This window comes from Sylvia atricapilla, chromosome 24 (genome assembly GCF_009819655.1).
Source record: "Sylvia atricapilla isolate bSylAtr1 chromosome 24, bSylAtr1.pri, whole genome shotgun sequence".
Taxonomy (NCBI): Eukaryota; Metazoa; Chordata; class Aves; order Passeriformes; family Sylviidae; genus Sylvia; species Sylvia atricapilla.
The window spans coordinates 2,850,729-2,878,330 of NC_089163.1; the positions used below are offsets into that span (position 1 = coordinate 2,850,729).

General features: G+C 51.5%; 1 protein-coding gene across 2 annotated transcripts in view; it reads left to right on the forward strand.

Moving 5' to 3' along the window:
- The first annotated feature begins 488 nt into the window (after nt 1-488).
- Nucleotides 489-27,602, forward strand: part of TFAP2E (transcription factor AP-2 epsilon) — a 46,309-nt gene continuing 19,195 nt past the window's right edge. Inside the window, exons 1-7 of one of the 2 annotated variants that reach the window (XR_010745304.1) lie at nt 489-595; nt 704-1,150; nt 1,450-1,501; nt 17,228-17,456; nt 17,671-17,789; nt 21,005-21,146; nt 21,695-22,232. Coding sequence is in view for 1 of the 2 variants with exons in the window: in XM_066335161.1 (XP_066191258.1) it covers nt 569-595; nt 704-1,150; nt 1,450-1,501; nt 17,228-17,456; nt 17,671-17,789; nt 21,005-21,146; nt 21,695-21,983 (1,305 nt within the window). In the remaining variant the exon portion in view is untranslated. Of the gene's footprint in view, nt 596-703; nt 1,151-1,449; nt 1,502-17,227; nt 17,457-17,670; nt 17,790-21,004; nt 21,147-21,694; nt 22,569-27,602 lie in introns of those variants that run through there. The other variant, XM_066335161.1, reaches the window with a different exon arrangement.

The window sequence follows — 27,602 nt, forward strand, 5'->3', positions numbered from 1 at the left end:
CAAACCGTAGAGTATCTCCGCGGCCCCGCAGCCGGCTCGCACCCGTGAGCTCTCCCGACCCTCGGGGCTCTCCCGACCCTCGGGGCTCTCCCGACCCTCGGGGCTCTCCCCTCGGCGCGGCCCGAGGTGCTCCGCGACAGGACTCTCAGGCGGCGCGGCCCGGGGCAGGGGGACCCGGGGTGGCACCGAGGGGAGGGTGTGCTGTACCGCGCGACAGGAGACCAGGGCCACCCGACGGAGCGGGGGTAGCACCAGCCACACTCCCAGGGGGCGGCGGGTGCCCCTCGCCCCCCGCCCCGGTTGCCTCCCGCCGCCGTCCCGCCGCGCCCGCTGTCGGGAGCCGTCGGGGCCCCGCGGGAGCGGGCGGCGCGTCCCCGTCCCCGCGCTCTGACGCGCGCTCCCGGGGCGGCGGGCGCGCCCCCGCCGCTATAACTGGCGTGCATGGAGTCGGGGCCGGCGCAGAGGAGCGGGCGGGCGATGGGAGACGCCGCTCCGGCGGGATAGAGGGGCGGAGACGGGGGCACCCCCGGGGCCCGGCCCGCCCGGGGCTTGCCGCGGGCCCGCACCGATGCTTGTGCACAGCTACCCGGGCATGGTGAGTGCGGGACGAGCACGGCTCGGGCGGGATGGGACGGGACGGGGAGTCGGGGGTTGGGGCCGGGGGTCCGCGCCCACCTCACCTCCGCTCTTTTCGCCGCCGCAGGACCGCGCCGAGGGGCTGCCCGGGGCGCCGGCCGGGGCCCGCCTGCCGCAGCTGCCCTCGCTCAACCAGGCGCCCTACGGCTCGGCGCCGCCGCTCTGCCACACGCCCGCCGCCGACTTCCAGCCGCCCTACTTCCCCCCGCCGTACCCGCAGCCGCCGTTGCCCTACCCGCAGGGCCAGGAGCCGGCTTACCCTCACCTGGCGGACCCGTACGCGGCGCTCAGCCCTCTGCACCAGCACCAGCAGCCGGCTTGGCCCCCGCAGCGCGGCCGGCAGGACGAGACGGGGCTGCTGTCGCAGACCCACCGCGCCCTGGGGCTCGACCCCCGCCGCGAGTACCCCGCCGTGCCCCGCCTGCTCCACGGGCTGCCCGACGGCGGCCACGGCCTCGCCGACGGCCCGCTGGGCCTCCACGGCCTCGGCCACCACGGTCTCGAGGACATCCAGGTACGGGGGGACGGCGGGAGCACCGGGAGGGTGCCCGGGCTGGGTTGGTTGCGCGGGGATGGGACCAGGTCCCTCTTGCCTGTGCGACCGGGGACTCCCGGCCGGGACGAGTCGGGCCCCAAGGCGTGCGTACCTCCGGGCAAGCAGAAACACCGGGCCGGGGATTCCCATTTACTCGTGCCCTCCGAATTCCTTCTGGCCGGGGACAGCGGGTGGATCGGGCCGAGGCCGCGCTGTCCCCGCGCAGCGAGCAGCCGGTGCCCGGAGCCGGCTGACGGCTCTTTCCTCGGTGCTTTCAGGCCGTGGACGACGGCGGGATGAACCTGCTCGATCAGTCCGTGATCAAGAAAGGTAAGAGCGCGTCGGCTCAGCGGAAAGCGGCACCGGACCGGGCCCCGCTCCTGCCCTCGGGGCTCCCCAGCGTCGGGAATACCGCGTCCGCCGTCCCGCGGGGCTGCCGCCGCTCGTCGGGAAGAGTTCATTTGTGTCCTCGGCGTGACTAAAACGAAACCGGCGGGTCCCGGCGGGCCAGCGCGCCCACCCGTCCCCGGCCCGCTGCTCTCCGTCGGGCGGTACCGCGGCCGTCGCTCCTTCCCGGTACCGAAGGGCCCGGACGGGCGGGTCCTGCTGTCGGGGAGCCCCGGGGTCCATCCCGCCGGCGGCCGCGTACGGTTTGCATGGAAAGCCCGGAGATGCCCCGGCGGCGTTCGGCGGCAGCTCCCGGTGCTCCCGGTGCTCCCGGTCCCGCCGTCCCTCGGTCGGAGCCCGGGGGAGGCAGCGCGGTCTGCGGACCGCGAACCGCTTCACACCGCCCGGGACCGCTGCGGATCGGGCCCGTTCGGCGGCATTGGTACCGAGGGGAAGGACGCGTTTAAAAAGCGGAGACGAGAAGTGGCGCGGCTTTGGGGCCGGTACTGTCCGTCCTTATAGTCGGGGTCGTCCCGCAGCCCCCTACCTCGGCAAAACCCGGGTCTGCGGAGACCCTCTGCCGCTCCGGAACCGGGGCTTCGCTCCGGGAGCAGAGGGGAGAACAGCCTTCCCCTCCGGGGCCGGCGCGGAGAACGGGGCTGCGGGCAGAGGTTCTGCTCGACCCCCGAGGTCTCCCGGGTCTGGTTCTTCCCCGCACGCTGACCAGTCCCCCACATCCCAACGAGCCGGTGGATAGAGCAGCTCCACTCCCTAAAATATTTCTAAAATATACTAAAATATACTAAACCTTCCGCCGGGACATTGCGAGAGCGAGGAGAGGACCCCGGGAGCGTCCAGTGCGGTGCTCGGGGCGATCGCTATTATGGAATATTCCAGCGCTGTTCTTGGCTTCTCCCCGAGATTTTTTAAAAGAAATATGTGGATGGAAAGGACGCATTTAACCTCCGAGCCCCGGTGCGAACGGAACCGCAGCTACCGGGGCGGGTCGGTGGGTCCCGGTGCTGGTCCCGGCCGTAGCCGATCCCCGGTAACCTCACAAAAATCCTCCCGATCGTGCGGTTCTTCCCCCGCTGCCACCGGTCGTTTCACGGGGGGATCGGCGCTCCCGGTGCGCCACAGCCCCTTTCCCTAGAAAAGGCTGTTCTAGGAACACGCGGCTGCCAGCGGGACATTAATGACCCGCATTAATTGAGTTTTAATCAGAACTCTGGAGAGGCGTTTCATTAAACATTCGGGAGTGAGGAATGGTTGCAAGGAGCTGAGGGGTGCGTGAGCCGTCACCGACCGTACCTCCGCGGCTTGGGCCGGGCAGGAGCATCCCGGAACGCTCGGGAGACATTCCGCAGTGGGAATGTTTGTCTGGAAGTTCGGTTGGAGTTATAGTGGTTCGTTTGGGTTTTCACCCTCCTTTTTCCAAAAGCGCCATTACTTAGATTTTTTTTTTTTTTTGGCTCCTGTCGAGAGGATTTGTCGTTGTTTAGTGGCTGATTTTTGCCCTTGGAGATTCTCTAGTCCTCTAGTCTTGGTAAGAAAAAAAAAAAAAAAACAAAAGAAAAAAAAAAAAAAAAGAAAGAAAGAAAGAAAAAGAAAGGAAAAATAAAATTAAAATATCTCTAGCTGAAGGCGGGAATGGGGCAAAGAGCTCTACCACAACCCCTGTGCTCACGTACACTTGTTCTTCAACGTCTGTTCTCGTTTGGGTACTTTAATTTTTTTTAATATTAATGTATTTTTTCCATCCCTGTTTTTTGCCTTTTTAATTATTATTTTAATATTTTTTTGGTGTTATTATCCCCGTGTTTGGAGCGCGAAGCTCCGACTTTGCTGGAGAAATCGATAAATCCAAAGCCAAGAGCACGTTTGTGGGGGGAATTGGGCAGCCACGCTGGAAGCGGCTGGACGGAGCCACCGGGGGATTTTGTCCTGGCACCGCTCTGTCACCCACCCGCTGTCGGGGATGGGGAGAACGGGCACTGGAGCCGATGGCCACGCTCCCCTCTCCCTGTCCCTGGAAGCTCCCAAACGGGCGAGTTCAGCTCAAAATAAAAATCAGAGGAATTTTGGAAGCTGCAACCGGGAATCCCGGATCAAACGCCTCTGCCCTCCACACGGCCCGGGGAATAAATTCCTTTACTTTCGGCTTTATTTAGTTTTTTAGAATGTATAAAATGTGGTGGTTTTCACTCCGCTGGCTCTGTCAGCTTCGAGCTGTGTTTAGGAGCTCCAACGGAGCCAGAGCCGAGCCCGAGTCCCCGCGGGTGAATGACACCCTAGGAAAACTAGAATTAAATTAAAACCATCTAAGGCAGCTCCCGGAGGGTCCCGGGCAGAAAGTGCCAGAGGGGGTGGCTGGGCAGCACGGCTCGAGGATCCCCTCTCTGAAAAGAGTGAGCGTAAACCCTAAAAAGCTCAGTTTTATCCTAAATCGCACGGAGATCCCAAATCCCGATTAATCCTGGAATTCCTGACGGAATGGCCGTCGGACAGAAACCTGATAGAAATCTGTGCTTGTGAAAACAGATTTATCTCCTTTAATTAATTGCCGAGATACCGTTGTCCTGGTTCAACAAAATATTAATCACCTGCCCCAAATCCCCTGATCTCCCTTTTTAACTCCCGTCCTTGCAGTCGTGTTTAGTCCCCGTTCAGCCACAGCCCAGAACGGGAGGGAAGAGCCCGCAGCCCCGCGCTGTCCCCGCAGCCTGTCCCCTCCGTATCCCGGGATTTCGGGGCCATCCCCAGGGCAGGGATGTCACTGCCGATGTCCCCCCGCACGGACGGGCCCCGCCGCGGGCGCGGAGCTGCGCTGCCCGGCGAGGGGAAGATGCTGCCCGTAGCCTCGGGGCGCTTATGTGGGAGCATCCCCGACTGCGTGTCTGTTTTCCTTCCTTCTCCTTCTTAAATAAACTTCCACACTTCCAGCCGTTAATGTAATTCCAGGGATTTTTGTGGGCATCTCGCAGACGAGGTGCATTGCCACCCTCTCCCCTCCGAGTGTTTTCCCGAGCTCGCAGCGCTCCCTTAGTTGCAAGTAACCCCGAATTAAGCAAATGGAGAGGGAAAAGGGGGGGGATTCGCCCCAACACGGGCTCGGGGCACCATCGCGGGGTCCCCATCCCGCAGTGCCGCAGTGGCTGCGCGGTGCCCGCATCCCGCCGGGGCAAGCCGTGTCCCGGCAGCGGCTGCAGCCCAGGGAGGCAGATCCCGGCTGGAAACAGGCGTTCAAATATCCATTTCCAGCTTTGCCCTCGGGCCTGGTTCCGGTTCGTTATCGCCGTGGTGATCCCTAGTGCTGGAGGCGCCGGGTGATGCGGGGTACAGGGAAACCCCCGGGGAGGGGGCCCAGTTTGGTTGTGGGGTGAGCTGGGACTTCACTTGGAGCAGGGAGAGATGTGATAGCTCTGAAAAAATGGAGGATGAGTTTTTTCCCCCGTGCTGTCGTGATAAACGGGGTGATAGATTTTGTTCAGGAATTAAATAGATAAAATTTAGGATAAGGCAGTAGAATATTTATGGATATGTTGTACTCCCATTTGTTCATTCTCCCTTTTTCTTCACAAAAGTATTTCAGAAATTGTTTTCTGTGTCTTTCTTTTGTTGTTGTTTTGTTTGTGGTTGGTATTATTGTTATTATTATTATTATTGCTTTTCCTTCCAAGCATTTATACAAGACCAGGAAGATAATTAGACAGGGAAACATTAAAATTAGCTCTGAAAAAGTTAAGTTGGGACTCTGGCTGCTCTAGTTTACAGCAGCTCGGGAATTTTCTGTTCCACTCACCTGCTGCCCTGTTGTTTAGATGCTCAGGTCAGATATCGAGGTCTGGCAGTGAGACCCCCAGAAATAAAACTGGGAATTCAGCAAGCCCCGAGCTCCTGGTGCAGGGTGTGACTTTCTGGTTATGAAATCAAGCGTTAGGTCGTTGCGCTCAGTAGCAAAAAATCCTGCAGCTTGGTTGTAAAATAAGGAGGGGTTTTATTGCTTTCAGATCCTTTTGGGATCAGCAGAAAGCTTCTGAGAGACTCTTTTTATTACAAAGAAAAATAGAAATGTCTTTCCCTGGCACCTGGGGACACGCCGGGGTGCAGGAGCAGCCCAGGGTCCTGCCGGCAGTGGGCTGGAGTGAGCTGGGGCCTGTGGCAGCAGGAGCAGGGTGAGCCGCAGGGGCCGGTGCACCCGCTCCCGGGCACAAGTTTTGGCTGTGGCATTTTACAACCTGGAGCAGAGACAGAGCAGGGTGTGACCAGCGTGGGCTCACACTGGTACTCAGTTGTGCACAGTGCATGTCCCTGGGCTCTGTGCTGGGGCAGTGAGACCTGGTCCTGCCACCGTGCCTTCTGTTTGTGGACATGGCTCTTGCCATTGTCCCTCGTGTTTGTGGATCTGGTCCTGCCACTGTCCCTCGTGTTTGTGGATCTGGCTGCTGCCGCCCTCCCTCATGTTTGTGACTTGTTCCAATTTCCATCCGAGGCTTCTGAGCCGCTCCGAGGGGCAGTGCTAGCGTTTCTGCTCAGGAATGTGGACCTGTTTGGCTGGATACTGGACAGACAGATGGAAAGCTGTGCCTCAGAGCCCACGGTCAGGAATATTGCAAGAAGTAGCTGTCACTACTAAGGAATGCGGCAGAGGAGGGAGATTAAGACCAAGATCCTTAGATCCACTCGCCACCGCACGCGAGCTCCAGGTTTTGGAGCTTCTTGGCCTCTTCTTAAACTGGTGGGACTGGTGGGACTGGGGCACTGGCATGACAGCAGCAGTGCCATTTCTCCTTTGTTTTGGTGCAAGGAGGAATTGAGCTGTAAGAAATGTAAGAAACCAGATGTAGCAGGGGAAAAAAATCCTGAAAGAATGGTAGATTAGATAAACATCATTTCCTGCGATGAGCAAGGTAATAAATGAGGTCATCCTGTAAAACACCTGGGGCTGTGAAGACACAGCTTTTATAGGACTGTCCAGGGCCGTGGGTGGAGGTACTTGGCTTCCAGTCAGCTGCAGGGTGCTGGGCTCGCTGGGGAGCCCTCCCAGCCCTCTGCAGCTTCATCTGCGGCGATAGTTTGCCTGAGTAAGAAAAGGGGCTCACCTGGGACAAGCCAGGTCTTGACTGGAAGTTTTGCTGCCTTAGTGCTGCTCATGAATGCTTTAAAGTTTTGACAAGCCCTCGCACACACCGGGAGATAGAGCAACGTTCCTCAAAACACAGTCACACCTCCCGAGCCCGGCGCTTCCCCCTCGCGCGCACACAGTGCGCGGCGGGAACACCTACTAATCAAACACAGAAACTTAAAAGAAAGTTTTTGCTCTGAACTGCATCCAGATCACCATTCCTCCATTAAAATTATATTTTTAATGTCCTATAATTGCGCCAGGATAAGCCCAGGTGTGTGTTCATGTGAGATAACACACGCGGGTACTGGTGAAGGCGCTGGGCTTTGTCTCAACCTCCCCAGTGCCTCCCAGGCATGTGTTATCTCCAAGTTTCATGTACCTTGTCATGACTTACTGTTTAATTAGATGTTTTTAAATGAATTTTTTTTTCTTTGTTAGAAATAAAGAGCAACCCTTAAAGGGTAGGTTCAGGAAAGCCAGCTTGGGCTGTTTTTTGGCATGTGGCTTGAGCCAAAGCAGCAGCACCTCTGCTCCAGGAGGAGGACCCCAGGTGAGGCTTTTCCATGGACAGCACAGAGCAAGCAGTACAGATGTGTTGGGCTTGCTCTGGAGCACCTTTCCCTTCATTTTGGGGGCTGTGAGGTATTTTTTGCAGTTTGGTGGCCACTGTCACATCACTACCCTGGCTCCCACAGGGGCTACTTCATCCACAGGTGGACTGGCAGTAGGACAGCCTTGGCCAGGTGACACCTTTGGGGTTTGTCCCTGCAGAGGAAGCAGTGCCAAGATCTTGATTTGTGTAACAGCACAGGTATCTGCCTCACTGGGGTCCCATGGCAGCATAGACACAGGGAAGACCCACAGGGACCCATCAATGTCGCTCCAGCCCAGGGTCACACTAAACCTGCAGCAGAGCAGAGGCAAACACAGACTAATCCTCCCAGTTTAATAAATATTCCAAGATACATGATCTCAGAAAAAAAAATGTTTGCAATCTCTCTTAATTATTTGAAGAGCCTTAATGAGGTTCTCTGAAGTCCTAGACTAGCACTCTAACCACTAAACCATCCCACCCTTTCCTGTGTGATCCAGGGAATTACTCACTCTTGCTGTCCTTCCATTTATTTGTTTGTTTTAATTCTTAATGAAGGAACTAATTAGCAAATCTGGATGTGATGCTTGGAGTTGCTGCGTGCTCAGTTCTCATCTCCCTGGTCTGTCCCCAGCCCAGCTCTGCCATGCCCAGGTATTGCTTTCCCTTAGGTGAGGAGAGTTGTGGTTTGGGAAAGGGCAGAGAAGCACTTGGGAGTGAGATGGAATTGCTAGAAATGAGCCCAAGGTACCCACTGCAATTAAACAACCCCAAAACACATCATGGCAGGAGCTTGGGGCTTGGAGGAGGACGAGGGGAGCAAGGAGCAGAACAAGGGGAGCTGGGAGGAGAACGAGGGGAGCTTCGAGCAGGTTCACCTTTGTGGCTTAAAAATCCATCCACAGTGTCTGCAGTGCGTGTTTGGGATTCCAGCTGGGCTGAGTGTCCCCACCCTCTATCTCAGGCATTTATCTGGCATCAGTCACCAGAGTGCCGAGGCGCCAGGGAGAGAGGGATTGGGTCAGGCCCTGTTCCCTCTGGACTGGTCAGACAGGTCCCAGGGAGCAAGTGGTGTCCCCAGGGCTCCCTGGGAGCCCCACAGTGGCCACATGCATGAGAGAGAGCAGAGCCACCATCGCAGGGCTGGAGAGGTGTGAGCAGAGGATGTGACCGAGGGTGCTTTGGGAGGTTTCCAGCACAAGATGCCAGTTAACAAGAGACGGGGCAGCCGCTGAAAAATCATCATCAGAGGGTTTGTCTCACCAACACACTGGTGTCAGCAAACCCAGGGCATCTGAGCAAGGAAAAGGAAAAGCCATTTTGCTGTGACAGTGGTGAGCAGTGCTTGTCCCCAGAGCAATCCCTGGACAAGCCGGCAGCTCCAGAGGAGCTGCTGAACCGAGAGATTCACGTTGCTGCGGTCAGACCCAGACTGAAACCCCGCCAGCTCGGCGGGCTGGCAGCGAAACTCTTCCCTCAGTATGAAGGGAAGAATTCTTTCTATTATTATTCATGTCTAACCTTTGCTGAATGATCTTTTACCCTTCAACAACCTGAATAGATTTAACAAATTGACGGGAGCATCGCAGCGGGTTCCACGGGATCGGCCACCACTCACAGCTTTGTTCTCCCCTTTTAGCTTGTGGAGATCCCAACCACACAAATTCAGGTGTATCTGTAGGGAACACAGTGAAAATCTCTCGTGCAGGTCATTGTAAAATGGATTAAACACGTAAAGTTCTCATAGACTGGGGGCCAAAGTGTTTGTGCTGCTGAAGGAGCTAACTTGGAGTGGTTGATGCTACAGGCAGAGTTGTGGAGTGTGTGGGGCCGGGACCGTTCACTGCAGCACAGCCAGGGGTGACACTGGATGGGGAACTTCCCTTGGTGCCAGCATGGAGCAGTGTGGGTTTCTAATTCCTCTGGCTTAAATCCTCTGGCTCTCCAGCTCGTTTCTAAACCTGCTTGTCTTGTGCTGTGAAATGTGACTTCTATACGGGCAGAATTTGAACTGAATTTTAAATAATTATTCAGTAATTGAACTGAAATTGAAATAGTTGATTTTCTAATGTAGATATGGAAGAGCATAGCTGCAGATTTAGAAAAAGTAATTTAGAATCAAGGGGGAGGGAAATAATGAGAATTACCAGACTAAACTGACTTCTCCAATGAAGTCGTTGCGTCGGGGCAGCTTCCAACCAACAGTGCAGGAAATAACTCCGAACACTTTGTCACTCAAAAGCAGAACCCAAACAATTTTCATTCGTTCCCTTCAAAGGTTCAGACACCTGAGTTTTACTATTTAGGGGGGTATTTTAATCACTGATGTTTGGTGCCTTCCAGTGAAATATTTTGGCTCAGGCTGTGACATCAGGGTTCTCCAGACAGCAGAATCCACTCCATGAAATGAAGCATGGAAAGGAAACATGTGGGAACTCACCACAAATTAATTGTGAGCAGTTTCCAAAAAACTGACTAACTGTTCTAAACGGCAGCATATTTGAGGTCGAGTCATTCCTAAATAGTGAAGCAGGAAAATGCATTAGCTGAAATTATCAGCTGCAAAGCACTTTCTAATCTGCTTCCCAAGTCCTGCAGGAGCACAGGGGGCTGAGTAAATTTTAATATTATATCAGCTGGCCATTCCTATCAAAGCACGATGTACCCAGCAGGGACAATCCCGAACCAAGACATGTACCTAAGGATTTGGGGGAGTCTGAACCTTCCTGCCCCATCAATCCGTCCGAAAGCTCCCCAGGAGACACCTGCAGTGATGCCTGGCTGGGACTTCACGGGTCAAACACAGGTACAGAATGAAAAATGGAATTAATATCACGTGGTAACTTCATATTTCTTTCCCAACCCGATGAATTGATTTGCATGGGAACCAAAATGTTAAATATGGGAGTTTTGCATAGGCATGGGACCTCTCCTGATTAGCTTTCTCATGGGAATAGTTTGAAGCCGTATCCCTGCTCTCCTCTGAGGGTCCGAGATTCATTTCCCTATCAGGACTCAGCGATCTCGAAAACCCACAGATAAAACCGAGATTCTTTCCATCCTTCCATTTGAAAAGGCCGACGATGGTGGTTCCTAGAGAGGCTCTTTGACACGGGGACTTGGTTCAGGTTGTGCATTTGAGATAAAGAGAATACCTGTATAATCCCCTCTGGGAAGAGAGGATAATTACAGAGTGCGCGTTTGAAATACAGCTGATGGCTCTGACCTCCTTCCCTGGACCATCAATAAATACCTCTCCGCTGAAACACCAGGAAATTGGAGCAGCTGAACTCTGCAGCACCTTCTCCCTGAGAAAGGGCTTTTAAAGGGATGGCGGGAGCAGCTGCCCTTGGCTCACACTCACGTCCAGATATTTTTTATGTATTATCTCCATCTTATAATTTACATCAGAGACATTCAAACGAAGGTTAGGCGAGCTCACTGACAGCTCTTCCCGGAAGACAACAGCAATCTCTGTTGTTTCAAACCTCTCTGCAGCACTTTCATCATGGGCTGCACACAAACAGCCCGAGCTTCCCCTCCGCTGCCGGCCCGGAGCGGGTCAGAGCAGCGAGACCCCCGGCTGGGGAACAACCCGGGGGCTTTGGGGCTGTCATCGCTGCACCTGCAGAGCCATGGAACCAAAACCTCGGCACCTGCGGCAGGTTTGGAGGGTGCAGGTGTCCCCTTGCCGGGCAGCAGGGCTCAGGTCTGTGCCCCGCTGCGATGCCCGAGGCAGCCGGGCTGACCGGGGCACGGCCCTGGAGAGGGACGGGGGGTAAGAGGCTTTGATGGGGGGCTGGAGACAGCGCTGTTGTGCCTGAAGATGAGCGATTGCTTTGTCCCAGGTTGTCTCCTAAGGCGATTCACTGATACCTGTTTAAAATGCAACCTCAACTGTAGCACACTCCCACTTTTAAAGGGATGTCGCAATAAAAGCTCCGATATCCAGGGATTCCGCCTTACCGAGGAAGAGAATTTACCTGTAGTGTATCTGGGGAGAGAAGAAAACAGACTTGTAAGACGGGCAGCGATTTGCATGTTCCCTCTGGACCTGTTTTTCCTCTCACAGCACCCCGAGCTCCAGCTGGAAATGGAACAGAACAAATAACACCACGATAAGCAACTCAATTCCCAAGTACCACAAATTTTCCTGCTTACAAATCATTTTGCAAGCAGGCAGCACATTTCGCCTGTGGAAACGAGTAGGTACTTGGTATTTTTCTCTTTTTGTAGGCGAAGTTTCTTTTCCCTTAGACCCAAAAGTCGATGGTTTGCTGCCAGCCCTTGAGCACGGACATAGGCTCCCGCAGCTCCCGGTAATCCCCGCACCGAAGACTGAACCGGGCTGCAGCTGCACCTTTTACACGGAATATTTACATATCAAAGTATCCATTTCCAGGAATCACAATGGTAATTTCACCCACAAATTTTGGTGAACAAAGATGAGGAAGGAGAAGGAATGCGGGAGCTAAGGGATGGAGCATCCTCAGCCCAGACCACGCAGGAGAGGGAGGATGAGGAAGCAGAGGAGCAGAGGATCGGTTCGTGCTGGGTTTCTCTGGGCAAAACCAGGAAATTCTCCAAGGTTTTCTAGGTGAAAGCCTTTGAAGAACGGAGTTGGTTTGCTCCTTCTTTTTACCTCGATCATAAAAGCCAAAGGACCTACCTCTGCAAGCCAGAACAGAAGGGGCAGAAATTTTGTGTTTTCTTTTGGGACACTTTGAAGGCAATGAGGCTCCTTATTCCATTCACCGGATTCACAGCCGAGCAATCCTTTCAGCCGTGTTTGATTCTTTCTCCCAGCTGTCTCCTGAAAAAAACCCCAGGGAGACAAGGCTGTGACATCCCATCCCACCTGCAGCATCGCTGGCGGTAGGGGGACTCCTGTTGTTCATGGAATTGCCTTTCCATTGCCTGTCTGCTCCAAGGGACATCATATCCTGTGCTCAGGCACTGGACCAGCTCCTCCTGGCTGCATTCAACACCCAAGGACTTATCACCTGGAGAAATCTCTCACCAGAGATTACTTGGCAAGTTTTAATTTGGTATCACGGCATCCCTCCCAGGTAGACGTTATTATATTATTATCTGCAATTTGTTGCTGGAGACAGTCAAGCCCAAACTGGGATAGTGACTTGTCCTGTGTCATAACACAATTCCACTCTGGCTGTGCCAGACACGAGGAGATAACCCCAGGCAGACAGGGAGTTCTCCAGCTCAGGGAAGTCAAGGAATGAAGCCCTTGGTGTTTTTGGACACCAGGACTTGTTTGAAATCACTCTTTCTCTGCATCAGGATTTTTGGAGCCACAGCAAATGCAGTTGTGGGAGTTCATCATACGACAGTTGCACCAGGGTACATTTGAAAGACAAACCAGAGCTGACTCAACACAGAAGGCTCCTCGGATCGAAGATCACAAACCTTGTGGTTCACAGGGAAGATGAAGTCACATGTGCCTGTTCCAAGCACTAGGGAAAGCGACTCCCATGGGAGTTTGGGTCTCTCCAGTGCTGCTCACATACACCTGGAATAAGACAGATTGCAAGTGGGACCTGCCCTGTGAGGTTCAAGGCAGCAGTGAGAGGCTGAGTCTGATGGAGACACCTCCTGTGAGGTGTACAGAAGAAATGAGGATCATTTCCCTTCCAGCACTCAGCAAGATTCTGCTGTATGCCTGTTACTGTCATGCTGTCCTCCTCCAAATCACCACAGCACCAGGAGCCGAGACGATGTGGAGACAAACAGCTCGATTCCACAGCTTCCTACAGAAAATCCAGAGCTATGAGAAGAGAGGCTGCACGTAATCAGCCTGCAGCACAGCACTTCCCAACACTTGGGCAATGGCTGAAGCCTGGATTGCCTAGAAAGGCATTCCCACAGACTGGAATTGCACACGCACAGATCATGCCCATGTACCTGAGCTGTGGTAAATCATTTACCTCGCTCTGTGCCTCTGTTTTCCCCAGCTGCACTAAGGAGCTGGCTTGAGTCAGGAGTGAGTTAATGGCTTTGGTGGCTGGTGCTGTACCAGCACTGGACTGAGGATCAGTAAGGCGTGAAGCCCTTTGGGGTCTGCCAGCATCACTTTATTCCAAAATCTGTTTTCCCTTTCAGATCTGACCTCTCTGACCTGTGTCCAGCCCACCTGCAGCATCCCCAGGGCAGGTCAAAATGTTTCATGGGAGCTTCAGTTTTTAAAATCTGCAGCCAAGCTCACCTGGATTTGCTGATTTAGAAGTAGCAGGATTAATCTGAATAAATAACACTAAGGAATGCCAGACAGTTTAAGCAAAGAGAAAAAAAATAAATTAGGAGGACAGGGTGAAGCAATCAAGCATCAAGAAATAATAGATAAATAATATGAAAAGATAAAAAAGAGGATCTTGCACTCCCCAGGAGCCCTCTGAGCAGTTGTTAAAGGTCTGAGGTGTCCTTCCCTTTTCTTTGGCTGAATCAACCCAAACTCCCACTTGTGCCCTGTCATTTATAGCTTCCTGGGGTGGGCTGGGGTGACCCAGGGGTACCCCATCCCATCACCAGCGGGCTGGAGGGATATTTGTTTGGACACCAGCATCCAACCCTTCCTCATCAGCCTTTGTAGCATGTTGGTCTGTCACTGTGAGCACGAGCATCTCTGGGGTGTGTTTCTCCTGAGAAGCCCGTCTTCCATGGTCAGGAGTGGGACCTGAACCTGCCCATGCTCCTGCCAGAGGGATGAGTGAGGGGAGAGCCAGGTCACTGCGGGAAAGGTGATGTCCTACTCTGCCAAAACCAGGTATATCCCATGGCTGATCCTGCAGGACCACAAAAGGGATGACGAGTGCAGTGAAATGATGTGACATTTCACAGAGGTGGTGGATTCACCATCCCCTGACGTGTTTAAGAAAAGATTGGATGTGGCACTTGGCACCATGGTTTAGTTGAGGTTAGGGTTGGACTCAATGATCCTGGAGGTCTCTTCCAACCTGGTGATTCTGATTTCCATCCCCAGCTGCAAATCGTGGCTCTCAGGTCCTTTTTGTGCCCGGCTGCTCCTTCTCTCGTGCACAGCGACACTACAAGCCCCCCACTCACATTTGGGGCTATTCAGTGCCTCAAACCTCATCGTGCAGACCCTGTTCCTGCTCCAAAGGGTCTTTCCTCTGCGCCGGAGCCGGGATGAGCCCTCGGCACGAGGCTGTGGGAGCAGCACTGGGCGCAGGGGGTCGGCGCCGGGGCGTTGGGCTGTCGGCCGGGCGCCCGCATCGCTCTCATGCTTCCTTCTTGTCTGCAGGCTGGCTCAGGTGCTCCGATCACCTGCTGCTTGCGGGAACAGGAAAGCAGCAACTGAAGATCGAGGGGGACTTTTGGTTTACTCAGATGACAAGAGACAATTTTGGTTCCCCAAAAGCCAAGGAAACAAAGCTGTCAGGCTTTAATGGTAGCTTGTCTCCCTCCTGCAGCATGTTTATGGGCAAACAAGCTGCAGATCAGACCAGGCAAACAGCAGCAGGTGAGGCTCAATAACAATAATTCATGATTAATGGCGAATGTGGCTTTGTTTATTCTTGTTGTATTGAGGCAACGCTGTCTAATGGATGAAGCACTGCTGCAGGACTGCGGGGCCTGGCTCAGCTCCCAGTGCTGCTGCCTGCTCTGTCCCTCCCGCACATCCCATGTGCCTTGTGAGGGCACAAGCTCTATGTGACACAGGCGCCCTGCCCCACACCTGCACGTGCCCAAAGTGATGGGGCTGTGGCCTTGGCTGAGGCTTTGAGGCAGAAGAGCAATGCCAAAATCCACGCTCAGTGCTGGTGCCTGCCTGGTTTGCTTGTGGCACAGAGCTGGGCTGACCCAGCTGTGCTGGGCTTTACCCTTCACAGCAGTCGGCTCCAGGGCACAGCTTTCCAGGGCTTTGTTTCTGACAGAAGCATCATTGCTAAAACCTCCAGTACATGTTTCCCAAGTGTTGTGTCTCCATGCTGCACCTCAACATCATCCGTGCCTCCCTGTCACTGCCTGTGGGGCGACTGGCAAACACAGAGCTGTACCCAACCCTTCTCCAGCCCAGTTTTCCATTTGCTCTGGTGTTAAGTCACACTGGTGGCAGCTGGGCTTGCCTCCTGCCCAAACACCGTGTCCCATGGATGTGTGGTGAGGCACGATCCCTCTCCCTGCATGGCTCTGCTGTCCCTCGGGTGTGCCACGCATGCGGCTTGAGCGCAGCCACGGCATGATGGCAGGCATGCACAGATATAATATAATCCAGGTTACAGAGTGTATCAATGACAAACAGCTCTTCACACGATCCTACAAGCAATACCTGCTCCCCAGGGGGGTCTGGTTTGGGGGTTGGCCCTTTCTGCAGCAGAACCTCACTGCTGGGACCCTGCAGGACCTCACACTTCAGCAGCGCTGCACGGATATTTGCAAACCACTCTCTGACTTCTGATTTTAAGGGATCCCCTAGAGACTAACCTAACCTGTTCTGGGACTGTGGAAGAAAGCTTTGAAGTTGCTCCTTCCTGGAAATAGTTCTGGTTTCCTACATCTCAGGGGGATGTTCCTGTATTTGTTCTGCCCTGAACCAACCTCAGTCATGACAAACACTGACCGCAGCTGCCGGCTCCAGCAGGGCACTGGTGCATCCTGCCCTCTGCTCCCTGACTTTGTGCAAGTTTTGTGCTGGGAGGAAACCCTATGTCCTACAGCTCCTTTCCATTCATCCTTTAGTCTTAAAACATGAGTCATTTTTATGTAGCATGTGCTGGTTTTTATTGCCATGCTAGCAAGTCGTTGAGCTGGATTGACAATATGCCGATTGTAAGCGCCCCCTTATAGATCCAGTCCACGGACCCTCCCTGGTTAATCCCGGGGCTTCTGTTTCATTTTGGGCATATATATTTCCTTTATAAACCATGGCATTCACTGCTGTGTTACTGGCAGGAACCATCTGACTGTGGAACAGTCATTCCTGAAGAAGAACAAAAAATGCCAGGGCTAAAAAGATTTTTGGATTCTTTCAAAACCTGCTTTTTCTTTTTTTTTTTCCCCCTGAGTTAAATTGGTTATTAATTTCAGAGCACAAAAGCCAAAGAGATTTGGCACAAGTCTCGGCCATAGTTTTAACTTATAAACCTTGTCTGCATCTAAGAACATTTCTTACAGAATGACAAATGGGAAAACCGAGCCCCTTTGCCCTGGTATGATGCCATAGGCCCAACGAGATGCTGCAGTTACCAGTGCCTGCCTAGCCTTGTGTTAATTAACTTTCGCCCATTAAGCAAAGGGAAGTTTGTGCTGGATTAATTTGGTTTGATCTTCTCAAGCTTCCTTTAAGTCAGGGATGATGAAAGTTTAGGGCTGCGGCTATTTGTGGGGCTAATCCCAGAGCTGAAGGCAAAGAAACTCTTTCCCCTGGTTCCCTTGGGCACATAATGGGAGCACAGCTCTTGGCCAGCCCAGCAGCTCCTGGGTTTGGGGCAGGAAATGGAGGCGTTGGCTCAGGTGGTTGATCCTGCCTGGTGGGATGTGCTGGCACAGAGCTGGGCTGCAGCTGCAATCCCTGGAGAGGATTGGCATCCTGGCCAGTGGCACCAGCCACGTTTTGCCTGGCCACCCACCTCCACAGAGCACCCAAAGGGACAGAGAGGGGAGCTGGTCACAAGTCCAGCCAGCAGCACTGACGACAACCCTCAGTCTTCCAGAAGACCAGCCCAGATCTTGGCTTTAATTACAGCTGGGCTGGGAGGTGTGGGAATGCAGGCGAGGGCAGTGTCCAGGCTTCTTCCTTTCCTTTAACCTTTATTTAGTTTAGTTTCATCACCCCACCTCGCTTGTCTCATTGAGGAAAATCAGGAACTAATGAGACATCCCAGCAGGTGTCTGGGAGGGGCTGGAGAGCTGCCTGCAGAGTCTGGGTCTCTCAGCCATGGTCTCCTCTTCTCTCCCTCTTCCTTGTCTCCAGTGCCCATCCCCTCGAAGGCCAACGGCACCACCATCTCCACCCTGTCCATGAACAAAGACGGCCTGATTGGAGGGGTCACCAATCCCAACGAGGTTTTCTGCTCCGTGCCCGGCCGCCTCTCCCTGCTCAGCTCCACCTCCAAGTACAAGGTGACGGTCGGGGAGGTGCAGAGGAGGCTCTCACCCCCTGAGTGTCTCAATGCCTCTCTCCTTGGAGGTGTCCTCCGCAGGTAAGCTGCCCCAAGAGCCCCAAGATCTGTGTTTAGTGCCAGCTCTTGCCTCAGATAAAGAGATGAGGAATTCTGGTGTGTGGCCCATCAAGGATTAGTATTTTTGTTCCTTTTTCTTCTTTCCTTTCAGACCTCAAAGCTTAAGCTGGGATTATGGTTATTTTAACATGAATTACATGGAAATTTATTTTCCCTCTTTGTTTTCTCCTTTCAGAGCCAAATCAAAAAATGGGGGTCGGTGTTTAAGAGAAAGGTTAGAGAAAATTGGACTAAATCTACCTGCAGGAAGGCGCAAAGCTGCCAACGTCACCCTGCTCACATCCCTTGTGGAAGGTAAGAGTCTCTCCATGCTCCCGTGGAGGGTGGAGTGCTGAAACTTCCATCCCCTTAATTTCCAGCTTTCCACAAACCAGAACTCTTAAAATATGGAGAGGTCACCACTGAATGAGCAATGTCCCTGTGTAAGTCTCCACACTGATTCAGGAATGTGTCCTTTTAAATGAGCAGACTCTTGGGAAGGCAATGGGAAGAACACAAACGAAACCAAGACAGCACATGTCCAAGAAAATGTCCAAGCATGGTTGCCCTGACTGTGGTAGGAGGTTGGAACTGCATGACCTTGAAGGTCTCTTCCAACTCAAACCATTCTACAACTCTATGCTTCAATGTCTGTTTTCCAAAACTCAGCCAGTTCTGTTGGATCAGATGTAGCCCATGGAAAAGGCCTCCTCATGGATGCCAAGCAGGACTGTGAGCATCCTTCTGGCTGGAGCTCAGGGTATCCCTCATTTCTTTGAGCTGATTTTAATAGTTGAGTCAGAGAGACCAAACAAAACAATCACCTGAATAAAGCTGCCAAGAATATCCCAGCTACTCTGCAGCCCTGTGCCCACCTACTGCACAGTTCGTGTGCTTCTGACCACACCCTCAGGCAGAATCCCAAGCTCAGGTCCGTGTCATGTTGCGTCTATGAAGGAAATGCCCCATATCCAAGTCCTTCCCTCCTCCAGGAAATGAGTGAGACACCAAGGAGATGTCAAACCGCTCTGAGGTTTTGCAGGTGGAGCTCAGGTGTGCAGCAGCCGCCCTCAGAGCTATGGAGAAGGTGCGGCCCTGGCAGGCAGAGCCCTGCCTGGACATGTGAGGTGCCCCTGCCTAACTCGGTTACTTCCTCCCCTCCTACTTCTCTCCACCGTGGAAATGATGAAGTTGCCTCTGCGTCCTGGGAGAAAAGCACACGGGGATGCTAGCAAATGGAATGACAGCTCTGCCTCCCTCTGAGCTCAGGAATCCATTGTGTCCGTGCCCGGCACGGTGCAGGCAGCTGCCTTCGGATCCTGAATAGAAAATCATCTCCATTGTCGCCAGCAAATTAAATGACCCGCTTCATTAGGCGGAGGTTGTTACCCAGGGCAGTTGGTTCGTGCTGAATGAAAGGCTGATTTCCATGAAAAGAAAAGGAAGAAAAGAATGAAGGGAATAAAGGAAGGAAGAAATGTACCGTTTGATTTCAAGTGGCTGCTGATGTTTTGGTTCCTGCTTCCCAGCTCATAGTAAATAGGAGTGGTGCCATATGTGTTTGGTGGATCTAATTTCCTCCTGCTTGTAAGCATGATGGAACCAGGGGATGTTTCACCCAGAGGAAGAGGCTGTTGCCCCGCCATCACCCAGGACACACAAACTAGCTTGTGCCTCTCTGCCCCAAACACACTCTTTCCTGATCATTTGCTGTCTTGGTTTGTTTTCCCCCCTCTGCCTTCCTGAGGTTCGAATATTTAAGAGACAATGGATGAGGTGTTGAGTGCTAATGAATTTTTTTCTTAAACTGACCTACAGCCACTCATACAGATGGGGAGGATGTTCCTGGAGAACCCAGGGAGCACCAGGTAGAAACAGCTCCCTTGGGAGTCCTCATCACATACACCAAGCACCCACCCACTCTTGGGCAAATGCTCCATGACAGCACTTCCAGCCTGGACCCAGGGGAGCAGCAGGGCTGTATTTCCACTCCAGAAACATCCCTAAGCCTTTGGAAGGAGGTTCACCCTCAGCCAGACTTCTGCTGCCCCCCTGCCCACCGTGGCCCTCTGTGCACTCTCCTGCAGCCTCTCCTCCTCAAGATCTGGCTCAATGTGCATTTTACACTAAAGCCAGAGTGTCCTGTACCCCCTGACACCTCTCTAATCCAGCATCCAAATAGCCTTTAAAAAACATTAAAATGTGCAGCCACTCACACACTCAGGGAAGAAATAAATCCTGGCTCCAGCCCTGGCTCTGACCATGAGGTCACTCAGCTCTTTTCTATTATCCCACTATCAGTTTTTCAGCAGTTGTTTCTTCCTGACTGTTTTTTTAATACACGAACAACTGCAATTCTGATTCTTTAGTTTACCTTATTTGCTCTTTCTCTGGAGGAGGAGATGAAATGGAAAGTACTGTTGTTATGTGGGAAGCAGGGACACTTCCCTGTCTGAGCTCCGGGAGCTGGGCAGGCTGGGATGGGATCTGGGTTAATGCTATTAGGATGGATGGCCTAATACGTGTGAGCAGCAGGGGGGCAAAGGCAAATTAGCTCTGCCTGCCCGACCGGGATTTCGGGTGTTGGGCATGATCAATTGCCATCAGCTCTGATTATTTCCACGGGGACGCCTGGAGATGGATCAATTCCATCAATGGGTGGGCATTTCCACAGGGTGATGGATACGCTGCCTGCACGTCCAGCCCAAGGCCCCCCCGCCCTGTGGGGGATATAGCCCCCTTCTTCCTGCCCCTTCTTCCTGCCCCTTCCTCCTGCCCTTCCTCCTGCCTCTTCCTCTTGCCTCTTCCTCCTGCCCCCTTCCTCCTGCCCCCTTCCTCCTGCCCTGCCTTGTCCAGCAGCCATGGGGCTGAGGTCACTCTTTGACCCTCCAGTCTCCCTTTCAATCTCTTCTCAGTTTGGAGAGGCCAAGCAGGAAATTTGGGAAGAAGTAGGGAAAGATGTAGCAGGGGATGTTCCCAAGAAAGAAATGCCTCTGCTATTCTTCCTTTTGCAGCCTAGAATCACACCTCACTCTGCTCCAAAGCCAGCACTGTCCTGATGCTTTTGTAAAATGTAGTAAAGGAAGGACTCAGCTGCTGTTTAGAGCTGTCACTGGCTCATTTGGCCCACACAGACTAATTGCCTTACAAATAAGAATAAGAAACTCGGCAGCAAGAGATGAAGGTGGGGAGAGCTCTTGGGTGGCCACTGAGACAGGGAATCACAGAACCACTGGGTTGGAGGAGACCTCCAAGATCATCAAGTCCAACTCCTGCCCTAACACCTCAACTAGACTATGGCACCAAGTGCCACATCCAGTCTTTTCTCAAACACATCCAGGGATGGTGACTCCACCACCTCCCTGGATAGACCATCCCAGTACTTCATTATTCTTTCCGTGAAAAACTCAGTCCCACCAGAACTGAGCCCCAACAGTGAGGTGGCTGAAGCCCTGCAGAAGTCCCCAATTCCCAGTTCCCAGTCACACTGGTGTTGGCACAATGCTGATGCTCCTCTGTCCTGCTCACAGGTGAAGCCATTCACCTGGCTCGGGATTTCGGCTACGTCTGTGAAACGGAGTTCCCGGCCAAGGCGGCGGCAGAGTACCTGTGCCGGCAGCACTCTGACCCCACGGAGCTCCACACCAGGAAAAACATGCTGCTGGCTACCAAGTGAGTACAGATGGCAACCAGCCACTGATGCATTCGGTATCTGCTGCTAACCTGCAGCATTAGCCCCCAAAATTTACTCTTATGTGGGGAAGAGATGGGCTCACACTGCAGGAAGGCGTCCAGCAGGGAGAATGGGCTGCATGGATTGAAGGGTTTGATCCTGCATGGGAGAGGGTGACCCAGCCCCGGGGAGCATTTTGGTACTGCCTTATGTGCCCTTTCAGAGCTGGGGCAGCAGCAGTGGCTCCAGTTCTGCACTTAGAGGTTTTCCCCAGGCTGGAGCCAAAAACTCCCAGTGGGGAGGTGACTGTTCAGGCAGGAAGCAGGAAAAGAACCCCAAAATACACCCAGAAAAGCTGTGGATGCCCCACACCTGAAAGCATTCAATGCTAGCTTGGACAAAGTTCTGAGCAGCCTGGTGTTCAAGCCAGAGAGGTCGGAACTGGATGATCTTTTAGGTCCCCTCCAACCCAAACTGTTCTATGATTCTACCACTGCGTCCTGCAGCTCTCCAGGTGCATTATAGTGACCAACCCTCTCTCTTTCAGGCAAATTTGCAAGGAGTTTGCAGACCTGATAGCCCAGGATCGCTCTCCGCTGGGGAACAGCCGCCCCTCACTCATCCTGGAGCCCGGAGTGCAGAGCTGTTTGACTCATTTCAGCCTGATAACCCACGGCTTCGGGGGCCCGGCCATCTGCGCCGCGCTCACCGCCTTCCAGAACTACCTGGTCGAGTCCCTCAAGGGGCTGGATAAAATATTCATGAACAGCACAGGGAACGGGCACACGACCGGGGACTCCAAAACGTCAGACAAAGAGGTGAAGCATCGGAAATAACAGCGCTGCTTCCCCCGGTGGGAGCTTCCCCCCTGGGCACCAGCGATGGCTCCAGGGGGAAAGATGACCCACTGCACTGTTTTCTGGACTGCTGAGTTTGAACGTGTGAGGAAACTCGTAAAGCAAACAAAGAAAAGACAGGGGGAAAAAAAACAGTTAAAAAATTTAAGAAGAAAACAGTGCTAATGAACGTAGTGAGATTGAGAGAAGCCAGGCTGATGGCTTTGGGGTTTTGCCTTTTTGTTTTTTGTAACGTGGATGCAGGAAGCCAAGTCATGTGCAATTTGATTTTATTTTGCTTTTTAAAAAAACCCATAGTGAAATCCTGACGTGCTCCAGGAATTTGTTCCAACTGAAAAACTGAGAGGAAAGAGCAAAAGCCTCATCAGTGCAAGACCCAGAGCAGGAGCAGCCGAGGGCAGGGGGACGGAGCCCTGGCTCCACCTGGATTTATCGCTGGTTTTGAGGCACACAGGAAACCTTCCCCATTTCCCCACCTACAGCCCAGCCCTGACGCCAGGCCAAGGAAAATTGCTGGCAGAACTGCTGTGGATTTAAAGCAGGTCCAGGCTTTGTTTACAGCTTCAAACTCGCTGTGGATTTTTCCCGTGGGGAGCCCCAAGCCACGGCACGATGGAGGAACAACCACAGGGCAGGACCGAGGGGAGTCCCCCCGACTGCTGCCCTCCTGGCTGGGGATAAGGCAGGTGAAGTCAAACCCAGGACTAAATAAAACTCCACAACCTACAGATCACAGCACACAAGTTTCTAAAATTAGTAATAATAATAATAATAATAAATAAAGCACAAGGAGCAGAACTTGAACCAGGCCAAACGGAACTGTTCTAAATCTGTATATATTTATTTATGTGTAATTAAAATCTGAAAGTTTAAAAATGTCCAGTGCAAGTTATTTATATCAAATTGAGTTGGGTTTTTTGTTTTGCCTTTTGTTTGTTTGTTTGTTTGTTTGTTTTGGGTTGGGTTTTTATCTTTTGAAAGATGAAAATCTTTGGATTTTCTGCCATTAGAAATGGGAATGAAGTTTTGGATCCACCAAACTGTAGCATGGACAAGCTAGGCTCTGATGGCGATGACTCTAGAAGTTCTGCAGGAATTTGTACTTGCTGTTGTTTCTCTTAATGCTGCAATAGATGTACAACACCCACACTACAATGTCATTCTCATTCTCTTAATAAACCTCTTTTTATTTGAAGAAAGAACCTCTATCATCTTTGTGAGAAGGATTCTTCGCCTCTGTGGTTGTATCTTAAAAGCGATTATACGGTTTATTATATGGAAATGATATAAAATTGCATAGATTTAAGAAAGAATTATCAGTTTCATGGCTGGGGGTTGAATGCTGCCACAAGCAGAGCTCAGGGGGTGACAGGAGCTGGTGTTCCTGCCTGGTGTCCCCAGCCCTCGTGCTGAGCCAGCTGGCGCCAGCGGAGATGAATGAGTTTGCTGATGTTTCAGAACTACTCAGGGTAGTCAAATCTAAACCTGTCTGTGAGGAGCTGCAGAAGGACCTCACGGTATCAGTGATGAAACAAAAGATAAAACAGCCCCACTGATCTCCAGGCAATGAAGCTCCAAATTAGTTGCATTCGTGGCGTCACCACGAGCAGGACTCTGCACCAGCACCTCCTACTCCCAGAGCTTAGAAATAAACACGATGGGAATGGTCAGAAAAAGGATTAAAAAAGCAAAAACCAAATTGTGTTGCATGATATCCGTGTGCTTGCCCTGTATTGCTCACTCCTGAATGGCACTCACAGACCTGGTAAAATCCAGCTGGTAAACCCATGGGGAACTCAAGTGGGAGCAACTCCCACACAAGGCAGGACCAAGGGCTGGAGCTGCAGGAGGAAGCACATGAGCAGGATGTGGCAGAGATGTGGAAAACTATGGGATAAAAGAACACAAACAGGGAAAGGTGACACCAAGCCAAGAGACAGGACACCCATTAAATGGTCAGGAAGCAGGTTTAAGTAAGTCTTACCTGCCTCGGTTAAGAAGCTGCGACTTTTCATGGGAAAAGATGTAAAAATGGCTTTTGGAAGAGGGTGATTTTAGGGAGCCTGCTTGGTGTTTTCCACACACATCATTGCTCCTCACAGAGGAGCAGCCAGAGGGACTGAGCTATGGCAGCACTCCCTGCTTTGGAGCCTTCTCAGAGTTGCACCCCACAGGTTTCTCTGGAGGTGCAGAACAGGCTGATGGTAATACAGGGAAAACCCCAAACAGTCCCAGAAGAGACCACAGGAGGCTTGAAGCACAAACCTCCGTTTCAGGAAAGTGTGAAAGGAAACATTTAATGTCCTAATATAATCTGTGGGGATGGCTCAGCGTCAGAAACTTGCATCTAAATATTCCCTTCAAAGCTTAGAGAGGCATTTAAATTGGGAATTGGATTGGAAATGTCCCTTGGTATGAGGTTTGTGAAAGCAGAGACCTAAATGACGGGCTCTGCAGGTCTGGTTTTGCTCTGGACCTTCCCAAAGGAAGAGCCAAGAAACAAGGAGGAGTCAGGGAGCAGAATGGAAATATTACAGACACATCAGAGGCTTGTTTACACTTCAAAGCCAGTTTGGATAATGCAGGGTGTGAGCCAAAAGCACAAAAACTATTCCTATTTAAAATTATTCCAAAGTAGGAGCGCCCTGTTCTGCATCAGCATAATCCACATTTAAATGGATTATGATAAAGGAGAGTAAGGTGCTTTTGTGCTACAATACAGGTTTCCCTACATGGGGTTATTTAGGATAACTATCCTGAAATAATTCCATTTGCAGACATCCTCTGGTGCACGGTATCAGAGCAGAGCAAGCGACGCTCCAACACAGGATGAAAGTCTGTGTGTACACACTGTAATATCCAGGCATGAAATAACATTTCCTAATTTAATCACATTATGCAAACCTGGCTTGGCTGGGGCACTTTGAATATCAAGGAATTCTTAGACACAGCAAGGATGAGCAACGCAGAGAGAGAATCAGGATCTGCCTCCAGTAATTACACACCACGTCCATGGGCTGCAAAATACTTCCCTCCTCATTTTCCTTTTTGGATACCTGCAAGTCTTTGGAATGTTTTATGAGGAACAGTCTGGTGCCTGAAAGGCCAGGACACCTCCAATGACCTGTGAGTGGGAGGAGGTTGCATGATTTGGATTCACTTGTTGATTCCACCAGAGATGCTCAAGATGAGTAATGGACATGTCACATAGGAGGAACTGTCTAAAAGCATCAAGGCTTCCCAAAATTTTGGACACCCTCATATTCCTGCAGGCCCACAGAGACACTTCAGAAGAATCAGGGGTCATGCAAGGCCAATCCTTGTCTGTACTGGGGTCCCCTCCCAGCTCCCTGTCAAACAAGGCCATCCCCATGTTCTCTCCCTTCCCATCCTAAGAGAAAAAAAAACAGTTTACACAATTCCAGGCTCAACCCCGGTATAAATTCCCACACTGATTACAAATCTCATCGTGGGAAAATACATAGGATTGTGTCAAAGAGTAAAAACAGATCCAGGCTCAGGGTTTCTATGCTTGTTACAGAACACGCTGGAATTTCAATTCTAAAGGGGAATGAAACAAACAAAAAAAAAATCTTTTTTGAATTAATTTTGAATGAATGACAAATCCAAGGAAACCACATACCAACCCTTGACAAGTGAAAAAGAAAAGGAGAGAAATTCTTCAATCCTTAAGAGTCAGCTGTCCCAAGGGCAGACCAAGGGGAACATGGAGCTGTGACTGCGCTACATCATTAACGCCAGGGAGCAGAGGCTGTGTTGGAATTCCACACAGCTTCGGACAGACTAAATCATTACCTTTAAACAGGCACCTTAAAAGCAACAGGGTAATAACAGCTCTCAGTGTGAAACAACCCAATAACCAGAGTTTGCTGACCTGTAGTTAATGCATTCCTTCCTATAGGAGAGTCCATTAAATTCCCAACTTTACATGCAGAATCCAAGGAGCCACATGGCCTGTGAGCAAGGGAAGCTTTTCCTGCTGGTGCAACTGAATCAAAACACCAACACTGGGAACGTTTTCAAGTCGGGCAGTAAAATAAAGGTTATTTGTGAGGGTGGCATGATGCTCCTGAGATTATTGGTGTCGACCCTGTTCTCCCTGTCCAGGAGCAGGATGTGGAGCCTTCATTATCCAAGCAGAGCTGGCAGAGAGAGTCTGACCCAGCCATCACCCAGAATGTGGCCATGCTGAGCCACAAGTTATTACTTTGGTCTTCCCACCTCAGCTCCCTTATAGGGAAAAGAATTCCCACTGTGGCCATCTGAGCATTTCCAATAGAATACCATAATAATTCCAGACACTGAACATCCACCCAAGCTTTGTCCCCATGATTGTGGTGTTGAAGCATTCCAGAACTTTTCCAAGGCAGGAAAAATTATAGCAGTGAAGTTTTGGATGGTTCCTTTGTATGTTTTTATCCTGACACCTTCAGATGCTTCTAATTCGATTATTTTCAGCAGACAAAAGACTGAAATCCCTGAGATCCAGGAGGAATTCTCATCAGGATGGCTTTGTTTTAGTGGCAAAGATTATAGCTAAAGAAAATGTTAAATGGAGACAACTCAGCTTTTTCTGGGGTGTGAAATGAGTTCAGAGAAAGATCAATTTATTGCTCCAAGGCAAGAAGTTCTGCAGCACCTCAAGATGTGTCTGGATGCTGGAGCTTCTCACCTGACAATGGCTCTGGTGTGCAGAAGTGCCTTAAATTCTTCTTGAGTTTTTCCACTGTTTAGAGCCTTAAATTCACAAAAAAACCCCAAAAAACCCAAAAACAAACAAACAAACAAAAAAAAATCCCCAAGAGGCAGCATTTTCTCAGTGTAACTGAACGACTTGCACCCAACAAAAAATAACTGGTCCATCATCTTCCTCTGGCCCAAAATTCCATGTGTTCTCTGTGATTCTATTCATTATCTCACAGAACAGAGAAGCTTCAGATAATTCTGCAATGGCATTTTAGATTTCTTTATCCTCAAACACATGCAATAAGTAAATCACATGCTTCCCACTGGACACTCAAGGGAGTCCAGTTAAACTTTTCCTCTGTCACAGACCTGATCAAAGTGGATCCATGGATTCTTTTACTAGATGAGATTCAGAACATCAGTGGCTGAAATGCTGAGTGCCTTTATTTGGGAGTTATGAGAGTTTCAACCTGTGTTGAAGACCTCACTAGCAGCTACATGGAATTCTGACCAGATTCCTGTGCAGATGGGATCTTCCGAGGATGTTGCTTTCCCAGAGACATTTTTTTTTCTCAGCATGCAGCAAATACTTTCAAAAAAAGGAGCATTTCCTATGAAGACATTTTATTCAATCCAAATATCTGTCTTTGTTTCAGGAGGGTTACATTTATATTCCCACAGTACCTTGTTGTGCCATCAAACATCAAATCCTCATCGTATTAGACCCTGTGCTGAAATGCCTCACCTGCAAATTTCTATTTCAGTAGATAAGTTTATAAAGGAGGAAGTTACCTGCACCTCACTGAAAACAGATGTGACATAAAGAGCTGAAGGGACATGGGGAGTTTAGGAAATGGTTGGGACTCAAACACAGATAATTAGCACCATAAT